The sequence below is a fragment of the Armigeres subalbatus genome, chromosome 2 (genome assembly GCF_024139115.2).
Source record: "Armigeres subalbatus isolate Guangzhou_Male chromosome 2, GZ_Asu_2, whole genome shotgun sequence".
Classification (NCBI taxonomy): Eukaryota; Metazoa; Arthropoda; class Insecta; order Diptera; family Culicidae; genus Armigeres; species Armigeres subalbatus.
The window spans coordinates 213,288,986-213,316,565 of record NC_085140.1 but is presented as its reverse complement, the minus strand read 5'-3'; the positions used below and the strand labels follow the sequence as shown (position 1 = coordinate 213,316,565).

General features: G+C 42.5%; 1 protein-coding gene across 1 annotated transcript in view; it reads left to right on the top strand.

The window, feature by feature from the left end:
- The window catches only part of LOC134211611 (uncharacterized), a 220,307-nt gene that overhangs the window by 66,338 nt on the left and 126,389 nt on the right, over positions 1–27,580 (top strand). The window contains exon 2 of the mRNA XM_062688666.1: positions 6,250–6,932. Coding sequence (XP_062544650.1) covers positions 6,506–6,932 — 427 coding nt within the window. The 5' untranslated portion in view covers positions 6,250–6,505. The remainder of the gene's footprint in view (positions 1–6,249; positions 6,933–27,580) is intronic.

The following is a 27,580-nucleotide window of genomic DNA, read 5'->3' as shown; positions in this document are numbered from 1 at the left end:
TGGTTACGTGCCCGGCCCACCGCAATCTTCCGATTTTCGCGGTGCGAACGATGACTGGTTCTCCCAACAGCTGATGCAGCTCGTGGTTTATTCGCCTCCTCCACGTACCGTCCGCCATGTGCACCCCACCATAGATGGTATGCAGCATTTTCCTTTCGAAAACTCCCAGTGGGCGTTGATCCTTCACGAGTATCGTCCAGGTCTAGTGTCCGTAGAGATGTACCGGTCTAATAAGCGTTTTGTTGATGCTCAGTTTGGTACGGCGACAAACTCTATTCGATCGGTACGTTTTGCGGAGTCCAAAGTACGTACGATTTCCTGCCATGATGCGTCTCCGAATTTCTCTGCTGGTATCGTTATCGGAGGTCGCCCAAGTACATGAATTCTTCAACCACCTCAATTTCTTCACTACTAATACAAGTTGTCCTCTCTTGAACCTCTTACTATCATGTACTTCGTATTCGACGTGTTAATGACTAGTCCAATCCGTTTAGCTTCGCTTTGATCGTAGTACACGGGTAAAAAACAGGAGCTGAAAAGTGGCAAAATGAGTCATGATTTCGGGAAAAATGTGTGTTTTCATGTTATGAAAATACACCATGAAAAAAGGTCATGAAATCATGACCAATTTTGTCGAAACATAATTCAACATATTCGAATAGTTAATCCTTCAATTCCATTAATACTGATGACTGCCGAAATATACGGGCGAAGAGTTATTGTTGTTCCTTACTTTGGATTCCACCAAAAAGTCAGCTCAATGAACTTCCCTAGAAAACACCGGGCATATTATTCTACGAAAGTCTGGTTCATTGTATGTTAGCCGCCAGTACCAATATTTCAAACCCTCATGTAATTCCGCACGGTGTCCCATAGAAAAAAAGTCTCGTTGCAACCAGATAATTTAAAACGAATATCACGAATATCACGACGCAATCTACACGGATTTCTCAGCTGCCTTTGATAAAATAAACCATAAAATCGCAGTAGCTAAACTCTCCCGCCTAGGATTCAATGGCAGCTTTCTAGAATGGATTGAGTCATACTTGACTGGTCGGACAATGCAGGTTAAGCTCGGTGACTGCACATCATCTTCTTTCGATGTCACATCTGGGGTCCCTCAGGGCAGTCACCTGGGACCGCTTATTTTTCTGCTGTACCTCAACGATGCACACTTCGCATTAAGCTGTCACAGATTATCTTTCGCTGACGACTTCAAGCTGTATTATACCGTAAACCAGGATTGTGACGCCACCTTTCTACAAAATCAGCTTAACATCTTTGCCAAATGGTGTGAAATTAATAGAATGGTTCTAAATCCTGCCAAATGCTCGGTGATAACATTTTCGCGAAAGCATAATCCAATTTGTCATGAATACACTTTGCAAGGAGTCGCTCTTCAACGTACCAGCGTAATTAAGGACCTTGGCGTCATTTTAGACTCCAAAATGTCCTTAAAGGATCATATATCTTATGTAGTAGCGAAGGCATCGTCACAGCTTGGGCTATTATTTCGAGTGACCAAACAATTCAAAGATGTGTATTGTCTCAAGGCTTTATATTGTTCGCTGGTACGTTCTATCCTCGAGTATGGATCATCCGTTTGGGCCCCTTTCTACCAGAATGGAATTCAACGAATAGAGGCAGTGCAGAAAAAGTTCGTTCGGTTTGCTTTGAGGCATCTGCCTTGGAATGATCCTCTAAATCTTCCTAGTTATGAAGATAGGTGCAGACTGATTGAACTGAATCTCTTGAGAATTCGTCGTGATGCTTCCAAGGCAACATTTATCGCCGATCTTCTTACCTTCCACATTGACTGTCCTGGCATACTTAGACTGCTGAACATCCGCATCAGAAGCCGTAATCTTCGCACCAACACATTTCTACATGTTCCAGTAACCAGGACTTACTACGGATATAACGCGCCACTAATTAGTATGTGTCGTCTATTTAATAATTGTTTTTGTGCATTTGACTTTAGCCTGTCTAGGACGACTATAAGAAAACATATTTTAAGATTTTTAACATGTTAGCAGCAGTGTTTGTTTAACTCATGTCTGTAGGGTTGAAATGTGTACCTGTTGACGATAGAATTATGAATAAATTTGATGTTATGAATCACTCTTTCGACAAACTCACCAAATCCGACCAAACCATTTTGCTGACGAACACAAACATAATGCTTTCAAATTTCACCAAAATTTTGCGGAAGTATTTAAAAGGTTTCTATGATAACTTTTTCTAAACAATGAAAACACATAAAACACATTTCAAGTACGCCTTCGTCCGCAAAACACAGAACTCATTTAGCCGAAAACGACGGGGTGACGCCGATTTTTTATCACAAACTGCGAACTAGAATGTAGGAGAACAAAAAGACAGGCAAAGTAAATTTAAAATTCCACTCGCGTGCGGCACACTACTCACTCGCAAAAAAACGATATTATTATGTATTACAAAAATTTTGTAGCAAAAATACCACCGAAAACATCTGCAAGAGCCGACTTGACAGAAATGAAACAAAATCTGACAGATTCGCGTTACGCTAAGAATTTCCAAATTCGTTCATTTGAAGTCATGATTTAGTATATTTAGGTCATGATTTCATGACTCTGAGTCATGTTTCCACGTCACAGCGTCAACTTTAATGACTCAGCGTCATGATTTCATGACTCAGAATCATGGTTCTTTATTTATGAAAATGCGAAAAAAAATTGATAACGCCTGTGCAGATCATGACTTTCATTTAGGTTGTTTAGGTCATGATTTCAGGAATTGTGTTCATAATATCATGAAGCAACCAGTTTTATGTTTTCATGACTTTTAAGTCATGAATACGGCAACGAATTTTTTCCCGTGTAGTGTGATAAAGGCTTCCTCCATCCTCTCAAAGTTACGTGCCATAATATTAATGTCGTAGGCGAAACCAAATAACTGGACGGACTTCGTGAACATCGTACCACTCGTGTCAATCCCTGCCCTGAGTATTGAATCTATGACAAAAGGTCGAAAGACAAAAGGTCGAAAGGACAAAAGGTCGAAAGACAAAAGGTCGAAAAGACAAAAGGTCAAAAGGACAAAAGGTCGAAAAGACAAAACATCGAAAGGGATAGAAGGTCGAAAGGACAAAAGGTCGAAAGGCACAGAAGGTCGAACGGGACAAAAGGTCTAAAAGGACAAAAGGTCTAAAAGGACAAAAGGTCTAAAAGGACAAAAGGTCTAAAAGGACAAAAGGTCGAAAAGGACAAAAGGTCGATCAAGAACAAGTTGGGTGTATTCAAAAAGAATTTATAAAATGCATTTAACTTCTAGCTGAAATAAAACACTCATTACATCAATCAAAGTTGAAGAATGAGCAATTTTCAAAGAAGAAGTAATTGCTATGAAAAAATATTATGAATATCTAGATAGTTCTGTTAGAGATAAAAAGATTGTTGATTTAAAAGATGAATAAAACTTGTATTGTGCGAGATAGAGTTGTCCTATATAGTTGGCAAAAAAGTTGCTCTTTTATTTTAAACTATTTTTAGCAACTGAAAAAAAATCATTCATTGAGTGCAAATAATAATGGCCACCCCCGGGACCATAATACGCAACATAGAGTTTGTTTACATACGTATTATGGTCCTTACATTTGATTTACATGTTCCATTTCCACATGTTCCTGTTGCCTATTATGGACCCCCCCCCTTATGTGCTTAATTTAGTATCTCAAGCCAAAACAATTGCATGGAACAACTACCCTGGCATGTGGAGCAACATTTTTTAATGGAAATTTGCAGGATATCGTTGATTCCAGCGTTAACTTTTGGTTTTTGTTCAGGGGGTCCATTATACGCACGGTGTTTAATACTAGCACTCACTCCCTAATTATTATAATGAAAAAAAAATCGCTGTATGTATTATGAGCGAGTGAGTGAGTAAGCGAACGAGTGAAGGAATGATTATTGTTCATTATAGTATTATAAATAAGTAAACGAACGTGATCAATTAATAAAGATTTCATGTGATTTCATCTAATGAGAGAATGAGTGACCGAGTAAGAAGGTGAGTGAGTAAATGAGTGAGTGAGAAAGTGAGCGAGTGGATAAGTAACTTAGTGAGTAAGTGAGTGGGTGAGTAAGTGAGTGAGTAACAGAGTAAGTGAGTTAGTTAGTGAGAAAGTAAGTGATTGAACGAGTTAATGCAAGAGTGTATGAATGAGTAATATAATATATTCATTGACGAGTAAAAGGATGAGTTTTATTCAAAAGGTAAGGAAAGCTTGAGAGAGGAAGCGCGAATGAATAAATGAGATAGTGAGTAAGTAGGTGAATGAGTGATTGAGTGAGTTAGGCTTTGTGCACAAATTTCGTAACGCAAAAATCGGGATTTTGAACTCCCTCCCCCGTCATGTAACAATAAGTAACGCGTAACCTGACCTCCCCCCCTCCTTAATTACGTAAAGCTTATTGAGATAACCCTTTCCCTATTGTTCCATTAATATAAAAACATCATTAAGAACCGCTATTTGTTTTTTCTTCATTTTTGTTACGTATATAAAATCCCCCTCCCCCATATATCACAATTAATAACGATTTCTCTGCCCCCCCTCCTCAAGCGTTACGTAATTCATGCACGAAGCCTTAGTGGAAGGACTAGTTCATCCATAAGTGAGGAAGTAAGCGTGTAGAAGCAGTGCGCAGAACCAATAAATAAATAAATCTCAGATAGTGTTTTGTCAATGCTAGAATCTGTATGAAAAACAAAAAAAGTTTGCAAATAAACTTGAATTTAAAATCATCATCATCATCACCATCATCTAACTTTTCAATGTGTTCGTGTGTCGTACCACAAACTACAGTTAACTCTCTTTCACTTAATAGCGTTCAGGGTGCAAATTTTTGTATAATTGTAAGAGTCAAACGCAAAAGGGTGTAGGTAACAAAAACTTTTTGAGAAAAATGGCTGTCAAGTTTTTTAAATTTTGTTCTATACATTTTGTTCCATTGTATAAATGTTATAAAATATATTTTTCTGTGAATTTTCACATTTTTTTACAATTAACGTACCACCTATAGCAATATATTGCCGTAAAGCTCTAAAACCTAAGCATATATTGCTGTAATCAACTCAACTTTGACCAAAATGTCGCTTACACCCTCTGCTTATTAATCCCACAATTTTAATCAAGTTCCCTAAAAATATTTAGGTTGCATTGACAAAATTGGATATAGCTTGATTTATATACAAAACTGTAAGGTTCGTTTAAAAATTTTGCATAAAATCCATGCCTTTTATGCAAGACCAAATAAGAAACTATCAATGTATTCCAAATTTAAATACATAGTTACAATACATAGTTACACAGTTAGTGAACTTTAATTTGGTGATAAATAAAAAAACCTGAATCCCCAAAATAATAAAACAAAATCTTTTAGCCTTTTACAAATCTATCAGCAAAACTGATAATCTGTTCTACCATGATATGATTTACCTATCAAATGATTGAGTTTTTATGCAACTTTCATTTCAGTGACAAAAATAAAATAATACTATCCTGTTCGTTTCAAAACAGTCTGGTTTATTTTTACTTGTTCACAATTTGTCAACAATACATAGCATAGTTAATTTCATGATTCCTAAAAGTGATTTGTGTCCTGTGCGAATGCTACAATAACTGTCACATGAAATCGCTAATCGTCTCTGTTGAGCTAAGGCCGTAAATTCCCCGACAAGATTAAAATAACTAACTAACCCTGCGCTACCTCTAAACCGTTTAACCAGCCATATAAATTAACGAGCACTACACGGAGTTGCAATTATCAGTTAACGTTTTGAGAGCATCAGAAGGCATCGGTTCACACGCAAGGCCTTTTCCCTTAAGTAAGTTCACATCATTTTTCAAATCATGACAGCTGATCGAAGAGCCGAACAGACGGTAATGTTGGTCCAATAATCTGGCGAATTATGCACATGTCCAGAGGCGTTAAAGATCATCTGCTCGAAGAACTGATTAACAATGCGCGTATATCTCAACAATCAGAGATGACTATCATTAATCAAATTGCTTATAGCGTAATCATCTGAGCTGCGAACGGTAGTTTAAAAAGGTCCCATTCGGTAGTAAGCGACCAATACGAAACATTGTTTGATCATTCAAATTGTTATTCATGTCTTAATTTGTCTATTCTGAGCAAATCGCTTGGAAGAAAGATTTATCTCTTCTGCATCAACTGATGGTCTTCATTATTTCTCCTTCACTTTCAGAATCGTCAAAAGCAAGCCGCAGAATGTCGGCTGCAGTAAAGCGCCATCAGTAGCTCAACCAGGCTCGGAAGCGAACAACAAATGAAAGACGAAAAGTACGAACGCCCGAAAACAGTAATCGAATCGTATAGCGAGAAACTGCGCCATGCCAGCACCCGTATATCCTCAATTAGGGCTACACCGGCTTCATGTTCAGTCTCTTCCCAGCATAAGGAGCCAACCGAGAACCGCATGCGCATGAGGAATAATTATCAAAATGCTGAAATCTTTGGCTCTGCCTCGATACTTCAAGAAAAATAATTACAACATATTAACGCCACCATTAACACCAGACTTTCCCAGTTTGCGAAGATCTTCATCCGCCTCTCCGAGAGCTTCGACACGATGGTATCGGGCGCGTTTTCAATATTTGCCCTCGTTGACTCGTTGGCACCGAAGACGAAAAGGGTTTTCGATGATAGCGCACAACCTGACTGTGACCACTCTGCTGCTCACCGGAATCGTCCTTGGCTGTCTCAGCGCCTTCCCGGTATGCCAGGGAGCAGCCGATCCCGAGCCGGTGCCCAAGGGAACTATCACCACCTATGGAACCCGAACAAGCCTCACGCGAATCGGGGTTGCCGATACGTCCAAGATCGCCAACCTGACGAGGCAGCATGGCGGAGATCTGTTTTATACATTTGGTAAGTATTCATAAGCGTCAGCGCAGTGTATGGATTAGTCGAACCAGAATAATTTTAGTATAACTATGTGAAGCACATCTATTTTCAGTTGGTCTGTCCTGCAAGACGCTTGCGTTCATGAGAAAATGACTATGTTAGGATAATAACTAAGAATAAAGGCTCCCCCAAACCTAAGCGATTCTATCGTTGGGTCCCTGCGGGCAACATTCCATTTACGCTTCCATACCAATGGCGACAGAATCACGATAGTATGAAAGTTTTTTTTTTCTGTTAAGGGTCTGTCTTATTTCCCGAATTGAACGCAAATCAAACTCAATAATTATGCCCGCAGAGCAAGATTACTTTTGACAAATATGTGATAATTTTTTATAGATGTTTTATTGGTCTTGTAGGGTAGCACCAGCCATTCTTATGATTAGGTGATTTTTTTGTAACTTTTAAGTTTGATTCGCAAAATAAAACAGCTCTAAGAAGATATATATCCCCAGACATTGCAGTATATTCAATATTCATAATTCAGCGCACCTAATAATGCTAATAGGTAATCGAATATGTGAGAGATTGAACATACAAAAAACCGAATTTATTCAACACATTGTCATAATCAACAACAATTGTTACCTCATTTGTCAGATCACGCTTCGAAATGCTAAGCGTCATCGCGGTGCTCTGGGCAGTTGAGTCTTAATGTATACGCACTTCCATCCATCCGTTGGCCTCTCCGGCAATAACCCCATCATCATCGTAAAACAATCACGAGATATGATGTATGTACAGCGTGTCACATGTTCGTCTCTAAAGAGATGAGTCGGAAGCGCGATTACCTACAGCCGAGATGACATGCTGGAATGTCCACCAGAATAAAAAATAATAACTAACCGCGAAATGTCCTCCAGCCATGGTTGACGAATTTCGGTGTAAAACTTTATGCTAATTACATTTCTTCTGTGGCTCCGCGCTACTGGTGGCCTTTGTCGGTTAGATCGACCGACGGTTGACTCTCGGCAGATTTGTGGAGGCCAAAGTTTGATGATCACGAACCGCAACGGCGCCGCACCACGCCGCACAATGGTCGGGAGGGCTGTCCAAAACTGCTACGATTTGGACATCTAATTTATGTTTAATTAGAACAATTTCATATCCTAGCATTTAAAGATTGATAAAGGAAATTCAGAGGATCCCATATTTATTCCAAACCCTTTATCTTTTATCTTTTTATCTTTTATCTTTTATTATATTTATTATTTATAAAACATAGAAAATCAAGCGTCTACCTTTAGATATACAAACGCATTCATCTCTTTTACGTAGCTTAAAAAATATTAGAATAGTTCAATGATACTTGTTCAATGAAATGTAATTATAAGGCAAGAAGAAAAGTTTGCACTATTAAACTTAATTTACGATTTTATTTGTAACTTATCAGACACTCCAGTTAAAAGGTCTTAAAAACAACTTCATAGAAATCTTAAGATCTTAAGGTATCTCAGAGTCTCCAGTTAGCCATGCAAGCAAAGGGGGTGGATTGCCTATCCGGAGATGGCGAGTTCGATTCTCGGTCCGGCCTAGGATGTTTTCGGGTGGAAAACATTCTCAGCTCCCATTCTCAGATACATACTCATAGCGAGTATATAAAATCTTTTAATTAATAACTGTGGAAATGCTTAAAGTTGAAAAGCAGGCCAAGTTCCTGTTGGAATGTAGAGCCAAAGAAAAAGATAAAAAAAAGAAATCTTAAAAACCATAACAAAAGAAATAAAAATTAGGATAATACGTATGAATCATACTTGTCTTTAGATTTTTATTACGAATTTTGACCGTTTGTGTTCAAAAACACGACACTGTACGTCGGTCGGACTGACCGAGAGCAGGAGTGATTTATTGCGGCGATAAACTTTGCTCTAAATGCAAATTTTCTCCGATGTCCTCCAGTGGTTTAATGAATGCCTACCGTTGACACAAGTGGTAGAACGGCATTGTATTAACCAGCCGAGGTGATCGACAAGCGATTTACTTGCCGCTACGCTCGAGAAAGATAACGAAAATGACTTGTTTTTGTTTATTTTCAGATTTATCAACCTTTTACAAGATATTTCGTAATTATTACTTCAAAAGACCCACTTCCGTAAGATCTCCTATCTTTGGATGTGAAAATTTACATACAATTGGTTCCATTTTCCAATTATGAGCCTAACCAATGCCTTGGGTCAAGAGTAATTGAATTTAAACAATGTTGAAAACCTCAATTATCGCTGAAAAATGGGTCAAAATATTCGCAATATTCAATTAAGTATTGTTTATAGGCCAAGCTGATTGTTGGTTTAAAATTCAATTATTTTGAGCAACAATTATCTCCAGATTAAATCTTTTACCTTCTTGTTAGCTTTCTTGTAAATGTGGACATCAATAATATCAGGATATTAAAATCATTCCCAGTCGATGAAGAATGAGGGAAAGTACGAAAGTGAATTTCTGTCGTATAAAAAAAAAGTTCGTGAAAACCACATTCTATGACCTGAGGAAATTTCTTATTAAGAGTTCTGGTAGTTGTTATAGTAGGCTTTTGGTTGAGTTCGTGTAATATTAAATAAAAAAATTACGCTTAGAGCTTGATTAGTTACACCCTTGCAAATGATTATAACGCCATCGCCGATTTTCATACAAAATGGCAATGTTTGAGGATCAAAATCTCGATTCCTAGCTACACTGAGCGAAATAAAAATAGCACCACCAATGCTTTTTACTAATATTTTCTTGAATTATGATGATGATAATTTCAGTGCCATTCAAGTAAGTCAAACCCAGATGTGCTAGGTTCTCCAAATTGCCCGAGAGATAAGTTCAGTTGGTCTACCAGGTCAACTACGCATGGAATCAAACCGGTACCAACCCAGCATGTCCATATAAGTTCCTTGAGTCCTTTCGGATGCTTTACCATTCAAGTAATCTCAGTCTTACCGCACGGCTAAGGAGGGCACCGTTCAATTGGTCTACCAGGTTAACTACGCCTGGCATCAAGCCAATAACAACGCAGCACTCTCACGTTCGTCCTTTGATCATACCTTGTTTCCAAACGAGAATTCTTTGGAATTTCCAAGAGTGATTGATTAAATTGTCTTTATTCAAGAGTCCTGCAGCCCTAGGCTTGTTCATCTCTGGTCAACTCCCAAAGGAAATCTGTATCTCTATAATTACAAACGAGTCCGCATTTCCTTTGAAACAATATACTCACGAACTGGTTTTTCTACCAATAGATTCGGCTCCGCAGTGTTCATTAATAAATAAAGACAGGTATTTCCTCTGGGATAGTTCAAAAACCATAAAAAAATAATACAAAACATCTAGGAGGATCGTTCATAAACTAATCTAGAGTGCCACGCTACTAAAAATGACGCAGTATACGTTCTGCTAGTTGTTTATAATTCCCGAGAGAAATTCTTCGAATTTATCATGAAAAATTCTTCAGGATTTCGAGGAATAAAATTCCAAATTTCTATAGAAAGATGTCCAGAATAACCACGAAAATTTCTTCAGAGTTTTCTCTAACAGGTCGTTTGGCCGAATAGGTCATCAGGCCGAAAATGCCATTAGTTTGAAATGGTCGATTGACAGAAAGGAACGATTGACAATTGGGATCACCAGAACGTTGTCTCAATAGTTTCCGTAACCCATCTTGCGACATATCAAACTTAATTATTTTGAAAGACAAACTCAATAGAAGAATTTTTTAGAGTTTTGGGATACTTTGGCTAGGTCCGGAAGTGTCCCCGGGAAATTCGTCCTCTATACAAAAGGCACCTGGTTCCCAGGAACAATTTCGAAAGCCAATGTGTAACACAACAACCCATTTGCTTAGCTTATCTTGCAAAATCATGAATTTTTATATGTGTTACCGGCGGGTAACAATTGCTTGTAGAATGTACACGAGTGCAGAATTGCAGGGATAATGTTTATAAAGTTAGAAGCGTAAATCCAACGGTCAATTTGGATGCGCACGCGTGGGCAGTCGACAAAGCCGAGCCAAGGCGTGCAAATGAACTGCGCCAATAAATGGGTGATTGGTGGGTGATTGAATGCACAGAACTGAAGCGGAGTTAATAGAAAAAACGATGAGAAGAATGACCGCCGTGTCGTGTGGAAGAAAAGGCGAATGGGAAGCATAAGGCAGTTGAGCTTGACGAGTCACAAAACCAAGACGTTCGATTGAGGACTTTGGGACAGTTCGTCGAATGACGTTTCGTCGAATGACGTTCAGTCGAATGACATTTCGTCGAATGACGTTCAGTCGAATGACATTTAGTCGAATGGAAATTTAGTCAAATGGACATTTAGTCGAATGGACATTTGGTCGAATGGACATTTAGTCGAAAGAACATGAAGTCGAAAGGACATTTAGTCGAATGTTGAAAGTGTTTAGTCGATAATAGGTAATTACTTAAATAGATAATTCGTCAAAAGATTTTTGGTTAAATTTGAATAAATAATCCACAAGATACATTGATAAACTGATTAGAGGAGAAATTCAGTGAGGAAGTTTCAATCAGTAGCGGAAGAAACGAATACGGACGCCAATGAGGATTTTTCACCTGAGTTAACAGAAAACTTCTGGAGACCCTGGTGGATTTTTTTCTATAATCCTATAATCTATTACTTGAAAACCTACAGAAATAGCAAAATATTAGGTACTAATGGTTAGATACCCTCTAATCTATTTTTCGGCACATGGTCAAAAACCAATGATATCAATGTTATTTTGCCAATACTTCAGCGTAGTCGGCTTTGGAACATTTAGTCTAATTTAGTCTAATGGTTTTCTTATTCTTTTCATTGAAACTATTTCTTTCACTCAATATTTAGACAATAATTAGTTCAGAATAAAATTCCAACCATAATTCGTTAATTATCGGCCGAAAATTTAATTCCGACAATGTGGATCCGAAATGGTCATATGACCTAATCTATTCGACGTCATGTCTATTGACGAAACATCATTCGACTGAATTTCTTTTCACCATCATTCTTTGGACAATATTAGAGCAATAATTATGTGACTTTTATAAACACCACAATAAATCATTCATTTTTCAATTGTTATTGACTAAAGTTCTTTTTCTTAAATTGGCATTCGACGGAACGTCATTAGACTAAATGTACCAAGATTTTTAATTCAAAAATCCGCTTTTGAACAAAGATCATTCGACCAAATGTACGAAGATTCTTCATTCTAAAATGTCCATTCGACGTAGTGTCCTTTCGACCAAATGTTCTGCGTCTCTAGTGAATTAAAAAAATATTTTCGACAAAATGTTCCTTTCGACCAAAAGTCCATTCGACGTAATGTCCTTTCGACCAAATGTCATTCGACTAAATGTCATTCGACGAAATGTCTTTCGACGAAATAGTATAGATTCCGATTGAGTAAGCAAAGCTAGCAGTGTATTTAACCACGAGGGATCAAGTTCCCGATCCTGTGTTGGTCGACGACAAGCAATGGTGTATTGTAGATGCCCTGAATAATTACCACCAAATAATCTTATGGAAGCCAATGACGAGTGGCTACAGTTCGACAGGGATCCCGTCCCGTAAGTATCTCCATTTTTGGCCCATCATTTCGTTTCGGATCTACAAGGACCCAAGAGAACACCAGTGTTCTTTTCGTGCATTTTCAGCGTGCATTTTCCAACCATTCTGGTCAGCACACGTCTCCGGAAAACCCGCCAGCGCCAAACCACGTGTCACACCAGCCCATGGCCTAGGGTACAAACAGGACTAGTGGGATCAGCCACCTCACACCAAGCAGGCCCTTCCACGTGCCCGTTGAACTGACAGTGTGGTCCGACACCATCATTTCGTTTCGTCAGCACCGTTTAACGGTCGTCTTGCCCTCTAATCGAGCCACCGTCCACCGCACCGCTAGACCATCTCAAGCCACCCATCGAAGCCATCGTTCTCCGCCACGTGTCGACAGCAGAACCCCCAAACCGTCTGCGAGTCCGCCTCCTACCCGCCACCGTTTCATCACCGTATTCCGCCAAACGACCATCGAAGCCACCTACCCACCACCGTTTCATCATAATAATCCGCCAAACGCCCATCGATGCCGCCTATTATCGCCATCCGTCTCCACCTCAACATCCACTGTCGTCGGAGTCGCCTCCAAACCACATCAAAGTGCCTTTAAGTGTGCTCAATGTATATAACCGACCAGGACAAATACAAGTATTGGATTGCCCGTAAGTAAAAACTTTAAAGATAGGTTTCCGTACTCCGAAAGCTTCCCCAGCACCCGGAGCCAAAAGAGGTCTTTTGTACCCTCCACGAGGACTGCCGTTGGCTCTCGACCAGCAGCCTGGGGTTTGATGCCGATTTCCCTCTGAAATCGAGCCCAGTGATTTCGGGGTCAAAAAGAGGTCTTATATAAGATAGATTTAGGGTCAATCAAAATTCGTCCACTTTACTGAGAGAACCAGACTCCAGTGAACACTGCTGGATGTGGTCCATGTTTCCCAAAACTCTCAAAAGTTCATCAGTTGATCTTGACTTTCAAAAATGTGAAGCTTGGTTCTTCACAAGATGGGTTTGCAGCTTATCGGAATTCGTCCACTTTCCTGAGAAAACCAGGTTCCCGGGAACACTTCCGGGCCACTTCCAACGTAGCCAAAATCTCTTAAAAATTTATTTGTGGTTCTTGTCTTTCAAAATCGTGAAACTTGATTCGTCGCAAAAAAAAAGTTTCGGGACTAATCGAAATTTGTCCACTTCCCTGAGGGAACCGCGATCCAGTGAACACTTCCGGATGTGGTCAGTGTATCCTAAATTCTTAACAAATCATCTACTAAGCTAGTATTTCAAAATCATGAGGTTTGATATGTCGAGATATGGGTATCAGAACTAATCGAAATTTATGCACTTCCCTGAAGCAATCAGGTTCCCGGAAACACTTCAGAATGGAGCCAATGTGTCCAGAAACTCTCAAAAATTCATCTTTTGAACTTACGATGTTAAACCTAATTTTATGGGAGAAAAAGCCTAAATAAAGCTCGTGTTTGATTGCATCAGACCACGGTCACCCAACTTTATAAATCCGACTGGATTGACACCATGATCAAATCAAGTCATGAACCAAAATAGACATGATGATGCTGATAATGAATTTCATGGCAATCGAACATAAAATGAACCCATACGGGTTGATTCAATTTTGATTTGTAGGTCGAACCGAAACCGCTTAAGCCGAAAGTCATCTATCCGAAGTCCATTTGACCGAATTGAACGTTTGCTCGAAACGGTTATTAGGTCGAAAATGTTGGTTGCTTTAACGGTCATTTGGCTGAAAATGCCGTTCGGCCGAAAATGTCGTTTGACCAAATAGATCATTAGGCTCAATAATCCGTTCAGCAAAAATGGTCGTTTGGCAGAAAGGGTCATTTCACCATAAAATGTCTTTTTTGCAAAACAACCATTTTGGCCAAAATGGCTCTTTCTGCCAAACGACCATTTCTACCGAACGGATTATTCGGGAAATTGAGCTACTAAATTTTTTCAGCCAAAAGAACTATTCGGCCGTGTGTAGGCGGATAGCTTCCATTCCATTAAAAACCAGCACCAATCTCGTCGTCTTTTTACTAACATGCGAGCTCACTGTTAAAAAACCCTGATTAATCCACCTAGCGGTGATGGTGCCTTTATCGTGCAGTATAAAAATAGTATTTTGGCCATTACTCTTGAGCCCATAGTCCGATCTGACCAATTTTCAATAGGAAACAATGGTAGAGTATCTTGCGTCGAATGCAACTTGTTGCGAGTAAATCGGTTAAGGATAAGTGCCTGAAAAGTGAGTGACATTTTTTTTACACAAATTTTCTATAAAAAAGTGGTATTTTGGCCATAACTCCCGAGCCCATAGTGCCATCTGACCAATTTTCAATAGGAAACAATGGTAGAGTATCCTGCGTCGAATGCAACTTGTTGCGAGTAAATCGGTTGAGGATAAGTACCTGAAAAATGAGTGACATTTTTTGGGCGGGGTGCGCACACACACACACACACACACACACACACACACACACACACACACACACACACACACACACACACACACACACACACACACACACACACACACACACACACACACACACACACACACACACACAGAACGAGTTAAACAAGCCTCCGCAAAAGCCGAAAATAGTGACAGCAAAGAGATTGGTGGAGGAGCTCCACAATTTCGTGGATGGGAGGAACAATGTCCATAAGGAGATTAAGGACATGGTTCACAAGATACGAAAGGCGCTAGTATCGGCAGTAAATGAATTCGATACCGCAGTGTTGAGGGCCGATGCAGCGGAGTGCGCATTGGCGCTGACTAAGGCTCCTGCTGCCTTAGCTCCGCCGGAACAGGAACATATCGGCACAGCTGATCCATTACATCCTAAGAAGCAGGGGAAAGAGATGTTAGCTGGGTGGGAGAGTACATCAGTCTCCATGACTCCTAAAAGGGCCAGAACTTCGCCGGGAGACGGGAGGCCAGGCGGTCTCAAGAAGCAAACGCGGGAGGACGCTGCCGCCGTTGGAGGGACAGACGCTACTTCACAGGGATCAGGATGGAGTACCGTAGTTGGCCAGAAGGAGAAAAGAAACAAACAGCTGAAGCGAAAAGAGGCGAGAAAGATGGAACAGAACAAGAAGGAAAAGCCTCCGCCTCGTCAGAAGCCACCGAAGGGGAAGCCGTACTCATCAAGGCTAACGATGCACGGACGTATGCTGCGCTACTCAAGAAGGTTAGAGAGGATCCGGAGCTGAGGGACTTGGGCGAGAATGTAATAAGGACCAGGCGCACTCAAACCGGAGAGATGCTCTTCGAGTTGAAGAAGGACCCTGCGGTCGATTGCTCGATTATGCAGGAGCGCCTCGCAAAATCGTTGGGCGCAGAGGCGGAAGTCAAATCCCTGACCCCAGAGATGGTGATTATGTGCAGAGATCTAGACGAGATCACGTCGGAAGAAGAGCTCAAGGATGCTCTAAGGTCACAGTGTAACCTGGGCGAGGTGCAAATGGCAATCCGAATAAGGAAAGCGTTCGGGGGAACACAAACAGCGATAATTCGTCTGCCAGTAACCGCTGCTAACAAGGCCCTAGAGGTAGGCAAATTGACGGTTGGATGGTCAAAATGCCCATTGAAAGCCGCCCCGCCAGTGAATAAACAAGCTGAGAGATGCTTCAAATGTTTGGGCTTTGGACATCGAGCAGGGGCTTGTAAGGGTCCGGACAGATCCAATATGTGTTTTAAATGCGGGGGAACAGGTCATTTTGCGAAAGACTGCACGCAAAAACCCAAGTGTATGCTTTGCACACCGCAAGAAGGGAATGATCATCAGACGGGTGGCTACAAATGCCTTGCCTACAAGAGGGCGATCGCAGGCCAGCAGTAGTGGAGATAATTCAGATTAATCTGAATCACTGCGAAACCGCACAGCAACTGTTATGGCAGTCAACAACAGAAGTGATGTGTGACATAGCAATAATTGCAGAGCCGTATCGAGTTCCCCCTGATAATGGCAACTGGGTCGCTGATAGAACGGGAATGGCTGCGATACAAGTTATGGGCAGACTGCCTATCCAAGAAGTGGTGGAGAGTTTATGTGAAGGATTCGTGATTGCCAAAATCAACGGTATTTACATATGCAGTTGCTATGCACCTCCAAGGTGGACGGTGGAGCAGTTCAGCCAGATGCTAGAGCAGTTAACCGACAAGCTGATTGGACGAGGGCCGATAGTTATAGGAGGTGATTTCAATGCCTGGGCTGTGGAGTGGAGCAGCAGAGTAACCAATACGAGGGGATACATTCTGCAGGAAGCTCTAGCAAAGCTAGACGTACGATTGTGCAATGAAGGCACCGTAAGCACATTTCGCAGAGACGGGAGGAGTCTATCATCGACATCACGTTCTGCAGTCCTTCGCTGATGCCGAACATGAACTGGAGAGTTAGTGAAATGTACACCCATAGCGATCACCAGGCGATTCGCTACTGTATTGGGCAACGAATCCCTGCGACAACACGAAGAAGAGCGACCGTTGAGCAGAAGTGGAAGATGAGAGCTTTTAATAAGGACCTCTTCGTTGAGGCGCTTCGTCCGGACAATAGTATCGAGCACATTGATGCGGCCGAACTGATAAGGAGAATGGTAACGGCTTGTGACGCCGCAATGCCGCGAAAACTGGAACCTAGAAGCAATCGCCGTCCAGCCTACTGGTGGAATGAGAGGCTCAGTGCGCTGCGTGCTGCTTGTCTCAGATCCAGGAGGCGGGCACAGAGAGCGAGGACGGAACCAGAAAGAGAGGAGCGCAAGGCGGCATTTCGGGAAGCTAGAACCGCATTGAAACGAGCAATCAAGATTAGCAAATCAGACTGCTACAAGGAGCTATGCCGAGAAGCAGACGCCAATCCCTGGGGTGATGCGTACAGAATTGTGATGGCGAAGATCAAAGGCCCGTCGACGCCAGCTGAAATGTGTCCAGTAATGCTGAAGGAAATCGTGGAAGGTCTCTTCCCGAAACACGACCTGACTACGTGGCCACCAACACCATACGGCGAAGATGCGGAAGCAATTGCCGAGGATCGACAAGTGTCCAATGACGAGCTGACAGAAGCAGCAAGGCACCTGAAAACGAAGAAAGCTCCCGGTCCAGATGGAATACCAAACGTGGCTCTGAAAGCTGCGATCTTGGCATATCCGGACATGTTCAGAACGGTACTCCAGCGGTGCCTGGACGAGGGTAACTTTCCAGAAATGTGGAAGACCCAGAAGCTGGTGTTGCTGCCAAAACCTGGGAAGCCGCCGGGGAATCCGGCCTCGTATGAACCGATATGCCTGGGAGATACAGGTGGGGAGCACCTGGAGAGAGGCATCCTCAAAAGGATGACAAAGTGTCTGGAGGGTGTGGGTGTACTGTCAATGATGCAGTTCGGATTCCGCATAGGAGTATCAACTGTTGATGCAATCCGGACAGTACTCGAAAGTGCTGAGAAAGCGTCCAAACAGAAGCGAAGAGGAGATCGATACTGCGCAGTGGTTACGATAGACGTGAAGAACGCGTTCAACAGCGCCAGTTTTGAAGCAATTGCCGCAGCGCTGCACAGAATGCGGGTTCCCGGCTATCTGTGTAACATTCTGAAGAGCTACTTTCAGAGCAGAGTTCTGGTGTATGACACAAACGAAGGGCAAAAGTCGATGCGTGTTACGGCGGGTGTTCCTCAGGGTTCCATACTCGGCCCAAGCCTTTGGAACGGGATGTATGATGGAGTCCTGACACTGCAGCTGCCCAGGAAAGTGAGAATCGTGGGTTTTGCGGACGACGTGTCGCTAACAGTGATGGGCGAGACACTCGAAGAAGTGGAGGCGTCTGTGACGGAGGCGATAACCACAATCGAGAGTTGGATGAATGGAGTCAAGCTACAGATAGCTCACCAAAAAACGGAGGTGCTATTAGTCAGCAACTGCAAAGCAATCCAACGGATGGAGATCGTAATCGGAGGGCATGAAATTACATCGAAACGGTCACTGAAGCACCTGGGAGTGATGATTGATGACCGGCTGAACTTCAACAGCCATGTCGACTACGCCTGTGAAAAGTCGGCGAAGGCAATGAACGCGATAACGAGGATCATGCCAAACGTTGGCGGACCAAGAAGCAGCACGAGGCGTCTGCTAGCTAGTGTCTCGTCATCGATACTGCGGTATGGAGTTCCTGCTTGGGGGAAAGCACTGCAAACCAAGCGGAACCGTGAAAAACTAAAAAGTGTGTTCCGGTTGATGGCCATACGGGTTGCAAGCGCGTATAGAACAATATCGTCGGAGGCAGCATGCGTTATTGCCGGGATGTTACCTATCTGCATCGCACTGGAGGAAGATATCGAGTGTTATCAGCGAAAAGACACCAGAAACATAAGGAAGGTGGTGAGAATCCGTTCGATGGCGAGATGGCAACAGGAGTGGGACAGTACGGAGAAAGGAAGGTGGACCCACCTTCTTATTCCGAATCTGGCAACGTGGATAAATAGAAAGCATGGCGAGGTAAACTTCCACCTGACGCAGTTCCTGTCGGGCCACGGATGCTTCAGAGAGTATCTGTCCGAACTGTGAGAACGTCGAAGAGACGCCGGAGCACGTGGTCTTCGTATGTCCAAGGTTTGAGGCACTACGAAGGGAAATAACCGGTTTAAGCTTGGAGAACGTCGTTGAGGAAATGTGTCGAGAGGAAAGCACTTGGAATGCGGTCGACAGGGTAGTCTCGCAGATATCATCCGTATTGCAAAATAAGTGGCCTAACGATCAAAGAGAATCGGTATCGGGGGAAATTCTTTCGTCGGGGAACTCTCCGCCAGTGTAGGCTAGATTCACCGCCGAGGACTAATAGATAGCGATGAAATACCACCAGCTACGGGTTGTCAGGACACCAGTGAACCGGACGCTCTGATCCACCGGAATCGCTGGACCGACCTTGGCACCCGGTTGGCTTCGGTGTGGGATCGCCGGGGAATTCTCTGTCGGGGTAGCTAGATCCGCCCTTGAGGACTAGACCGAGTAGAACGCGAAGAATTAGTTGTTTAAAGTCGTCAATACACCAACCACTTCAAAGTGGAGGCCAAGGAGAGGTGCTTAACAGCACAACAGGCCGACTTCTCCGAAGTAAAGCAGATTGGTAGTACCGGAGAAGTGCAGGCATCGACACAGAAAGATTGGATGATAAGCTCGAATGAGCTCGTAGTGGAAGACGCATCTTGCGGTCCCGGAGAGGAGCAAGATAGCAAAGCTAGGAAAGGAGATACTTTCCCTCATTTGAGGTTTTTCCTCCCATCACAGTGGAAGCAAGTTTCCATAGAAACAAGGATTACCTAATTACAGGTAACATATCAGGCGTGAACCCCAGAGCCCATTCCCCCTAGCAGGCAGCAAGGGGTGATGGTGAATGTTTCCAAGCAGTTTTGCAAGGAAGTGCAGACATTAGTGTCTTAACTCAACAAAAAAAAACACACACACACACGCACATACACACAGACATCACCACAATTCGTCGAGCTGAGTCGATCGGTATATAACACTATGGGTCTCCGGGCCTTCTATAAGAAGTTTGTTTTTGGAGCGATCATATAGCCTTTACCGTATACTTAGTATACGAGAAAGGCAAAAAACACAAAAAACACAAATTCTTGTTTTTTGACGGAATAAAGTGGAACATGACAGGCCAGTCCGTATTCAGCCAAACAACTTTCGGCCTTTAGACCTTCGGCCAAATGGCTTACTGCCAAACGACCATTTTCCGTCCAAAAATTCTATTTCTACGAGATTTTTTTTGGATTTCAACGGGAAATCTTCGGAATTAACACGAAAAATTCATATTTGAATCGACGTTGGAAAGCAGCAGTGTACACCATTGGCGTAACTAACGAAAAATTCTAGGCGGGCTAATTTTTGACGTAGAATTACGTCCTTTGCGAAGAGAGGGAGGTAATTCTGCATATTTGGCTGTTCGGCCACATTGAGAGTTGACGTAAAGTCAATGTCAACTTCTCCCCACGAACAGCCTAGATAGCCGTGTGGTGTCGGCAGCCGGTTGTCTGGCTAAGAATAACGCTACGGATTGCCTGTTCCAGTGGTAAAAGTCCACCATACAGGTGACCCCTAATTCTTGGTGTGATGCGGCTTTATGCTTACCGTGCCTATGAATGAATGGTTAGGGGGTCTAAAAGAACCTAACCACTAACGGAGCCTGTGCACCAGGGCACTCTTCACAGTATTGAGCCCTTATTGCGCTAACCGGAGCTATGGCGTAGTTGACTTTTGCTTCTCCGGAATAATCGGCTACTCTTATTCAATCTAAACCTGAGGTTAAATAAGGGTGGGATTATGAGTATGTTTTTATTTAGTTTTTCATCTAGTTGTCACCTATATGGATTCGCTATATGCGTTTTTCACAGTGTACTCTGTGATTCGTCTTTGACGTTCTTGATACGATACCGGTTGGTTTCATCGTTGCTGTTGTTATTAATCCTGAAATTGTGGAGTGTATTATTCAAATTCTCAATACAGTTAGGATAGCTCAATCAATCTTCAGCATAAAAGAACAGCAACAATTAATTTTTGTAAACTTAATGCAAAATGCAAAATCCCAAGTGGCTTTGGTGCAGGAACCCTATTTTCGCAAGGGTAGCTTCTACCTAGGTAACCTAGTGAACCCGGTTTTGCTGATTTAAGTAATGAAATGGCAAACTCTCGATCAATGCCGCGTGCATGTGTACTTGTTAACAACGCTATCGTTGCTACACTTATCTCTGAACTAACAACCAGAGATGTATGTGCTGTCACAATTGATGCAACCGGCGGATCCACCGTCAGGAAATACGTCTATTGTTCGGTTTATTTACCACATGATGAACCATCCCCTACGGATGCTTTCAAACAAGTGGTCAGTTATTGCACGTCAAAAGGCCTTCCGCTAATTGTCGGTAGTGATGCTAATGCTCATCACATCATCTGGGGTAGCTCGGATATCAATCTGAGAGGCTCCAGCTTGATGGAATACTTAAGTAGTACTGAACTTGGTTTACTTAACATAGGCAATCGCCCAACCTTTATGGTATCTAATAGAGCAGAAGTATTAGACATAACTCTCTGCTCCAATCGAATCAGTTCAGTCACGAGTTGACGAATTGGCATGTGTCACATGAGGAATCCATATCTGACCATCGCTACATCTATTTTGATCAGTTGAATGTTGCTTCGCAGCCCTTGCGTTTTAGAAATCCCGTTCAACCAACTGGGATCTCTATACAGAGTTGCTCTCGACAAAATTTCATGGATATCTACCATCCATTGAAACTCCTACCGACTTGGATGATGCCGTTGATACTACAACGTTGCATATCGTGGAAGTTTTGAAGAAGCTTGCCCCTTGCGTTCTGTGAAAACCTCAAGAGGAACCCCGTGGTGGAATTCCGATTTGGCTAAGCTCAGGAAGCAGTGTAGAAGGAGTTGGAACAGACGCCATTCAGCAGGGACGGATTCTTTCAAGTTGGCTCGCAAAGCTTACAAGAAGGCTCTACGATCTGCTGAACGATTCGGCTGGAAAAACCTTTGTGCAAATGTTTCCAATTTGAGCGAATCCACTCGATTGAATAAAATTCTTGCGAGATCCAAGGATTTCCAAGTTGGCGAAATTCGCAAGCCAAATGGCGACTACACTTCTTCTGACGAAGAAGCGTTAGAGCACTTATTTGATACACACTTCCCTGGATGTGTAGATATTGCATCTTCGGATGTTCCTGATGTCTTTTCATGTAGTTATGGGTCTTGGGCTCAGGCTCGTAGAATCATAGCTACTGAATCCATTCAATGGGCTCTTAACAGTTTTGCTCCTTACAAAACTTCAGGGGAAGATGGGATCTATCCCATTCTTCTTCAGAGAGGTTTTTAGTATATAAAAAATGTTTTAAAAATAACTTTTAGTGTGCAGTTTTGCTACTTGGTATATTCCCATATCCTGGCGGGATGTCACTTTTAAGTTTATCCCAAAAAGAGGACGTGCTTCGTATGAAGAAGCAAAGAGTTTTAGACCCATCAGTCTGACTTCATTTCTTCTAAAATACTTAGAATGCTGATCATCACATTCGTGATGACTGTTTGGCGAACATGCCTCTTCATGTTAATCAACATATGTACTTACCAATCTGGAAAGTCCACCGTGACTCTTCTACACAAGTTTGTCTACGACATCGAAAAAGCATTTGCCCAAAAGCAATCATGCTTGGGTGCGTTCTTAGATATTGAGGGTGTTTTTGACAACGTGTCTTTCGATGCAATATTGGAAGCCGCACGATGTCATGGGCTACCTAATATAATTACCAAATGGATTCACCAGATGCTTAAAACCGACATCTCTACTCGACATTACGTCAAGCAGCGATTAGGAAATTAAGTGTCTGTAGCTGCCCCAAGGGAGTATTATCTCCACTTTTGTAGCCTCGTTGCAGATACGCTATTGAGATTACTCAATAATGGCGGTTTTCCTACCTATGGATTTGCTGACGACTATCTAATATTGATAGTCGGTTTGTGTATTACTACTTTATTCGACCTGATGCAAAACGCTCTTCAGGCAGTCGAAAGTTGATGTCGCCAATATGACCTTTCGGTTAATCCGAATAAAACATCTATTGTTCTTTTCACGGAAAAACGTAACCGTAACGGTATTCGCCCATTACATCTTTTTGACTCTGAAATCAATGTAACGGATCAGGTAAAGTATGTGGGACTAATTCTTGATTCCAAGCTCTCCTGGACTCCTAACATTGAGTTCAGAGTCAAAAGGCGTGTATGGCTTTCGGCCAATGCCGACGAACTTTTAGTTAAACTTGGGGTCTTAAACCTAAATATATCAAATGGATTTACACAACAGTTGTACGACCAATTTTGGCTTATGGATGTCTTGTGTGGTGCCAAAAGGGTGAAGTGAGGACAATTCAGTCTAAATTAGGCCATCTTCAAAGGATGTGCCTAATGGCAATGACGATGCGTTCTCTTCGACTCCACGGCTGCTCTCGAGGTTCTTCTCGACGTTGTCCCACTACACATACATCTCAAACAAGAAGCACTTTCTTGTACTTACCGATTATGGGTTCTCGGTTTCTTGGAAGAGAATCCTGTAAACCGCAGTTCTACACACACTTCGTTGTTACAACTCATGGTTGATTGGGACAGAACAGCCCTTGCTCCAAGTGATCTCACACTTGCTAGTAGTTTTCCTTATAGGACATTTTCAACACAATTCCCCTCGCGGGATGAGTGGACATCTGGCTATTTGGAGAGAAGTATGTCGGACAGCATTGTTTGTTATACTGACGGCTCCCTCTTCGAAGGTAGAGCGGGTGCTGGTGTCTACTCGCGTGAGCTAAGATTGGAACAGTCCCACTCACTGGGTAGGCACTGCACTGTCTTTCAAGTGGAAATATTTGCCATTATGTGTGGAGTGCAATCCGCACTGCAGTAACACATTATGGGCAAAGTAATATACTTCTGTTCAGATAGCCAAGCAGCTATTGAAGCTCTCGCTTCGGCCAACTCAAGGTCGAAGTTAGTAATCACATGTCGAACTGAGGAACTGAATTCCGTTAATACGTTACACCTTATATGGGTTCTTGGCCATTCGTCCATAGCTGAAAACGAATTGACTGATGATTAATCTTACACTGGAGCATTACAAGACTTTATTGGTCCTGAGCCAGCTATTCTAATATCAAGTGTTGGGTGAAGCGTTTGATTAGCTCATGGGCTTCCACTCAGCCCAAACGGTATTGGAGTAGTTTGGATTCATGTCGACCAACAAAATTGTATATCCGAGAGCCATCTCCGATAGTAGCTAACTATTTAGCTAATCTGTCTAAACAGAATTGCAGTGTCTTAGTCCAGGCCTTGACAGGTCACTGCCGACTCAACTATCACATGGCAAATATTCAACGTGTTGAATCCTTTGTCTGTGATGGTTGTGAATCCGATTATGGAACTTCTTATCATCTGATATGTAACTGCCCAGTTTATGCGCAACTGCGTTTCCAAATATTTGGTAAACACTTACTAAGTGAAATTGACTACAGAAACCTGAACCTTCAAAGCATTCTGTTGTTCATAACCCGTTGTGGTAAGGAGCTATGAGCTTTTGTACGTGTTGTATACGTTGTATGCCCTCTTCAAGGGTACTTTTCTTCAACTTCCCATTTTTCTCCCATCCATATTCCTTTCCTTTCCTTTTGTTCACTTTTTTTTCCGTCAGGTGCGTGATGAGAAAGGCAGTGGAGGCGATGGCACAAATCTCCCGAATTGAGGTGAACGTGCCCCTGGAGCCGACGTTCTGATACCTGATACCTGATACACCATTGGCGTAACTAACGAAAAATTCTAGGGGGGCTAATTTTTGACGTAGGATTACGTCCTTTGCGAAGAGAGGGAGGTAATTCTGCATATTCAAATTTGAGACCTCCACGAAAACTACCAATTTTCGAGATTTTTGTATCAATCGATCGACGAACTCTTAAACATTTTCCCCAACTATTGAAAACAATGGATTAGAATGCGCTGACCGTCACCGAAAATAGCAGTACTCAAGAGAAATATCCACGCAATGCTTCGATTATCGTTCCGCTTATATCAGTGATTAGAAAAGTGCTTTGTGGAAGGAAAATCTGTTCTTTTTAGGCGTCGAATGCGGTCTCGGGATATCAGTGGTGGTGCTGAGCTTTTATTCTTTGAGTCTTAGCGGAAAATCATCGAGCGGCCATCGGACAGCAGCAGCAGTGAATTTTTAACGCAAGGTTTGGATTTAACGTTTGATTGCTGTGAGTGATTCGAAAGACGCATTGTGGATTGAAAATCGACTCTTAAGGACCAGCATTTTATAAAAAGAAAGGGTTGATAGCAAACAATGGCGTCGGTTGCATTTCCGCGGTACTGAAGGAAGTTTTCGTCAGTATCAGAATCACAAACGCTCGTCGGAGAGCAACGCTGCAGAAACGTTGGCGTCAGTGGCAGTCAAGTGATATTTTCTTGAAAATTGAGATTGTATTTCTTTTTGTAATAGGAAAGAAAAATTATTGAAAACAAACGGTTTTTCTCAGATACACTAGAGGAGGTAGACCCGAGACGAATATACTTCAAAGTACAAATCATAAACGCTTGGCGACGCTGTAGAACTTTTTTCTCCATGGATGGCAAATCATCTGACGTTGATGTCAGAGTAGACAAAAAAATTCTTTCAAAGTTCTGATTATGCCTGTGATTGGAAAGGCGCCATGTCGGTTCGTCTGAGAACCATCATTTCACAGGAGGTTGAGTGTGAGTGACGAATTTTCTGTCGTCAGATTCCATAAAAACTTTATGCGATTAGAAAGACATATGAGCTTACCCAACAAGTATTGGAGGCTCATAAAGAGCTTATTTCGCCACAATTTCGCTTGTTCAGCTAAAAAACTAGCTTATTCAAATTAAATTGTTTGTTGGGTAGTAAGACGCCTGTGAAGTCTTATCCATACGAAAGAATTCCAATCTCTTTCTCATTTGAATTTTTGTTACTTACTTTACTTACTTATGGATCCTGTACACCTCTGGTGGTGCAAAGGGCCGACTTGAAAGATCTCCATCCTGAGCGTTGCCCGGCTATCGCTTTAACCTGTTGCCAGGTTAGATTTCGGTCGACTTCTTTTATTTCTTTGTTGAGGCTTCGCCGCCATGAGCTTCTGGGTCTGCCTCTGCTGCGATGTCCCGCTGGGTTCCAGTCTAATGCTTGTTTACAGATTTCGTTTCCGCCCCTACGTAGAGTGCGGCCGACCCAGCCCCACTTTCGATCCCGAATTTCTGTTGCTATCGGCCTCTAGTGACAACGACGATAGAGCTCGTTGTTTGAGATCCAATTATGAGACCATCAGGCCCGAATTATATACCGCAGGCATCTGTTAATGAACACCTGCAGCCGTTAAGTGTTCTCCACTGATACACACCATGTTTCGCTAGCGTATAACAGCACAGATTTCACGTTAGAGTTGAAAATTCGTATTTTGGTGCGTTCACTTATCTGCCTGTTTTTTCCAGATATTTCTTAAACTCGCAAAGGCAGCCCTTGCTTTCTTGATCCGTGCGCCTATGTCGATCTTGGTACCGCCGTCTGACGCCATTTGGCTACCAAGATATTGGAAGCTTTCAACATTCTCCACTGGTTGCCCGGCTACTATGAAACTGGAAGGAGTCACCGTGTTTACATCCAACGATTTGGTCGTTTGACGTTGATGACTAAACCTGCCGAGGAGGAGCGCTCGGCAAGGTCGTTGAGCTTACTCTGCATATCAGAGCGCCGTTACGCGAGGAGTGCAACGTCATCAGCCAATTCGAAGTCGTTTAGGTGCTCCATGGTTATAGGCTGCCATAACAGCCCGCGGTTTGGTTCACGGTCAATCGCATCTACCAGAATCTCATCGATTACGATGAGGAACAGTAACGGTGATAGAATACATCCTTGCCTCACACCAGCTACGACCCGGATAGGGTCAGACAGGACCCCATTGTGCAGCACTCTACACGAAAAGGCCTCGTACTGTGCTTTGATGAGGCCGATGATTTTCTCAGGAACTCCCTTGCATCTCAGAGCGCCCCACATATTCTCGTGATTGAGACGGTCGAAAGCTTTTTCGTAGTCAATGGAAACCAAGTAAAGGAACTCTTGGAACTCGTTGACCTGCTCCAGAATTATGTGGAGCGTGACAATATGGTCCACACAGGATCTTCCGGCACGGAATCCGGCTTGCTGCCGCCGGAGAGTCGCATCGATCTTCTCCTGAATCCGGGCTAGGATAATTTTGCACAGAACTTTGAGAACGGTACACAGCAACATAATGCCTCGCCAGTTATCGCATACAGTCAGGTCACCCTTTTTGTGCACCTTCACTAAGATACCTTGCATCCAGTCGACCGGGAAAGTTGCGGTGTCCCAGATATTACGAAATAAACGATGCAGTAGTTGAGCGGATGTCATGGGGTCAGCTTTGAGCATCTCGGCTGATATGCGGCGACCCCTGGGGCTTTATTCGATTTCATGCTTTGGA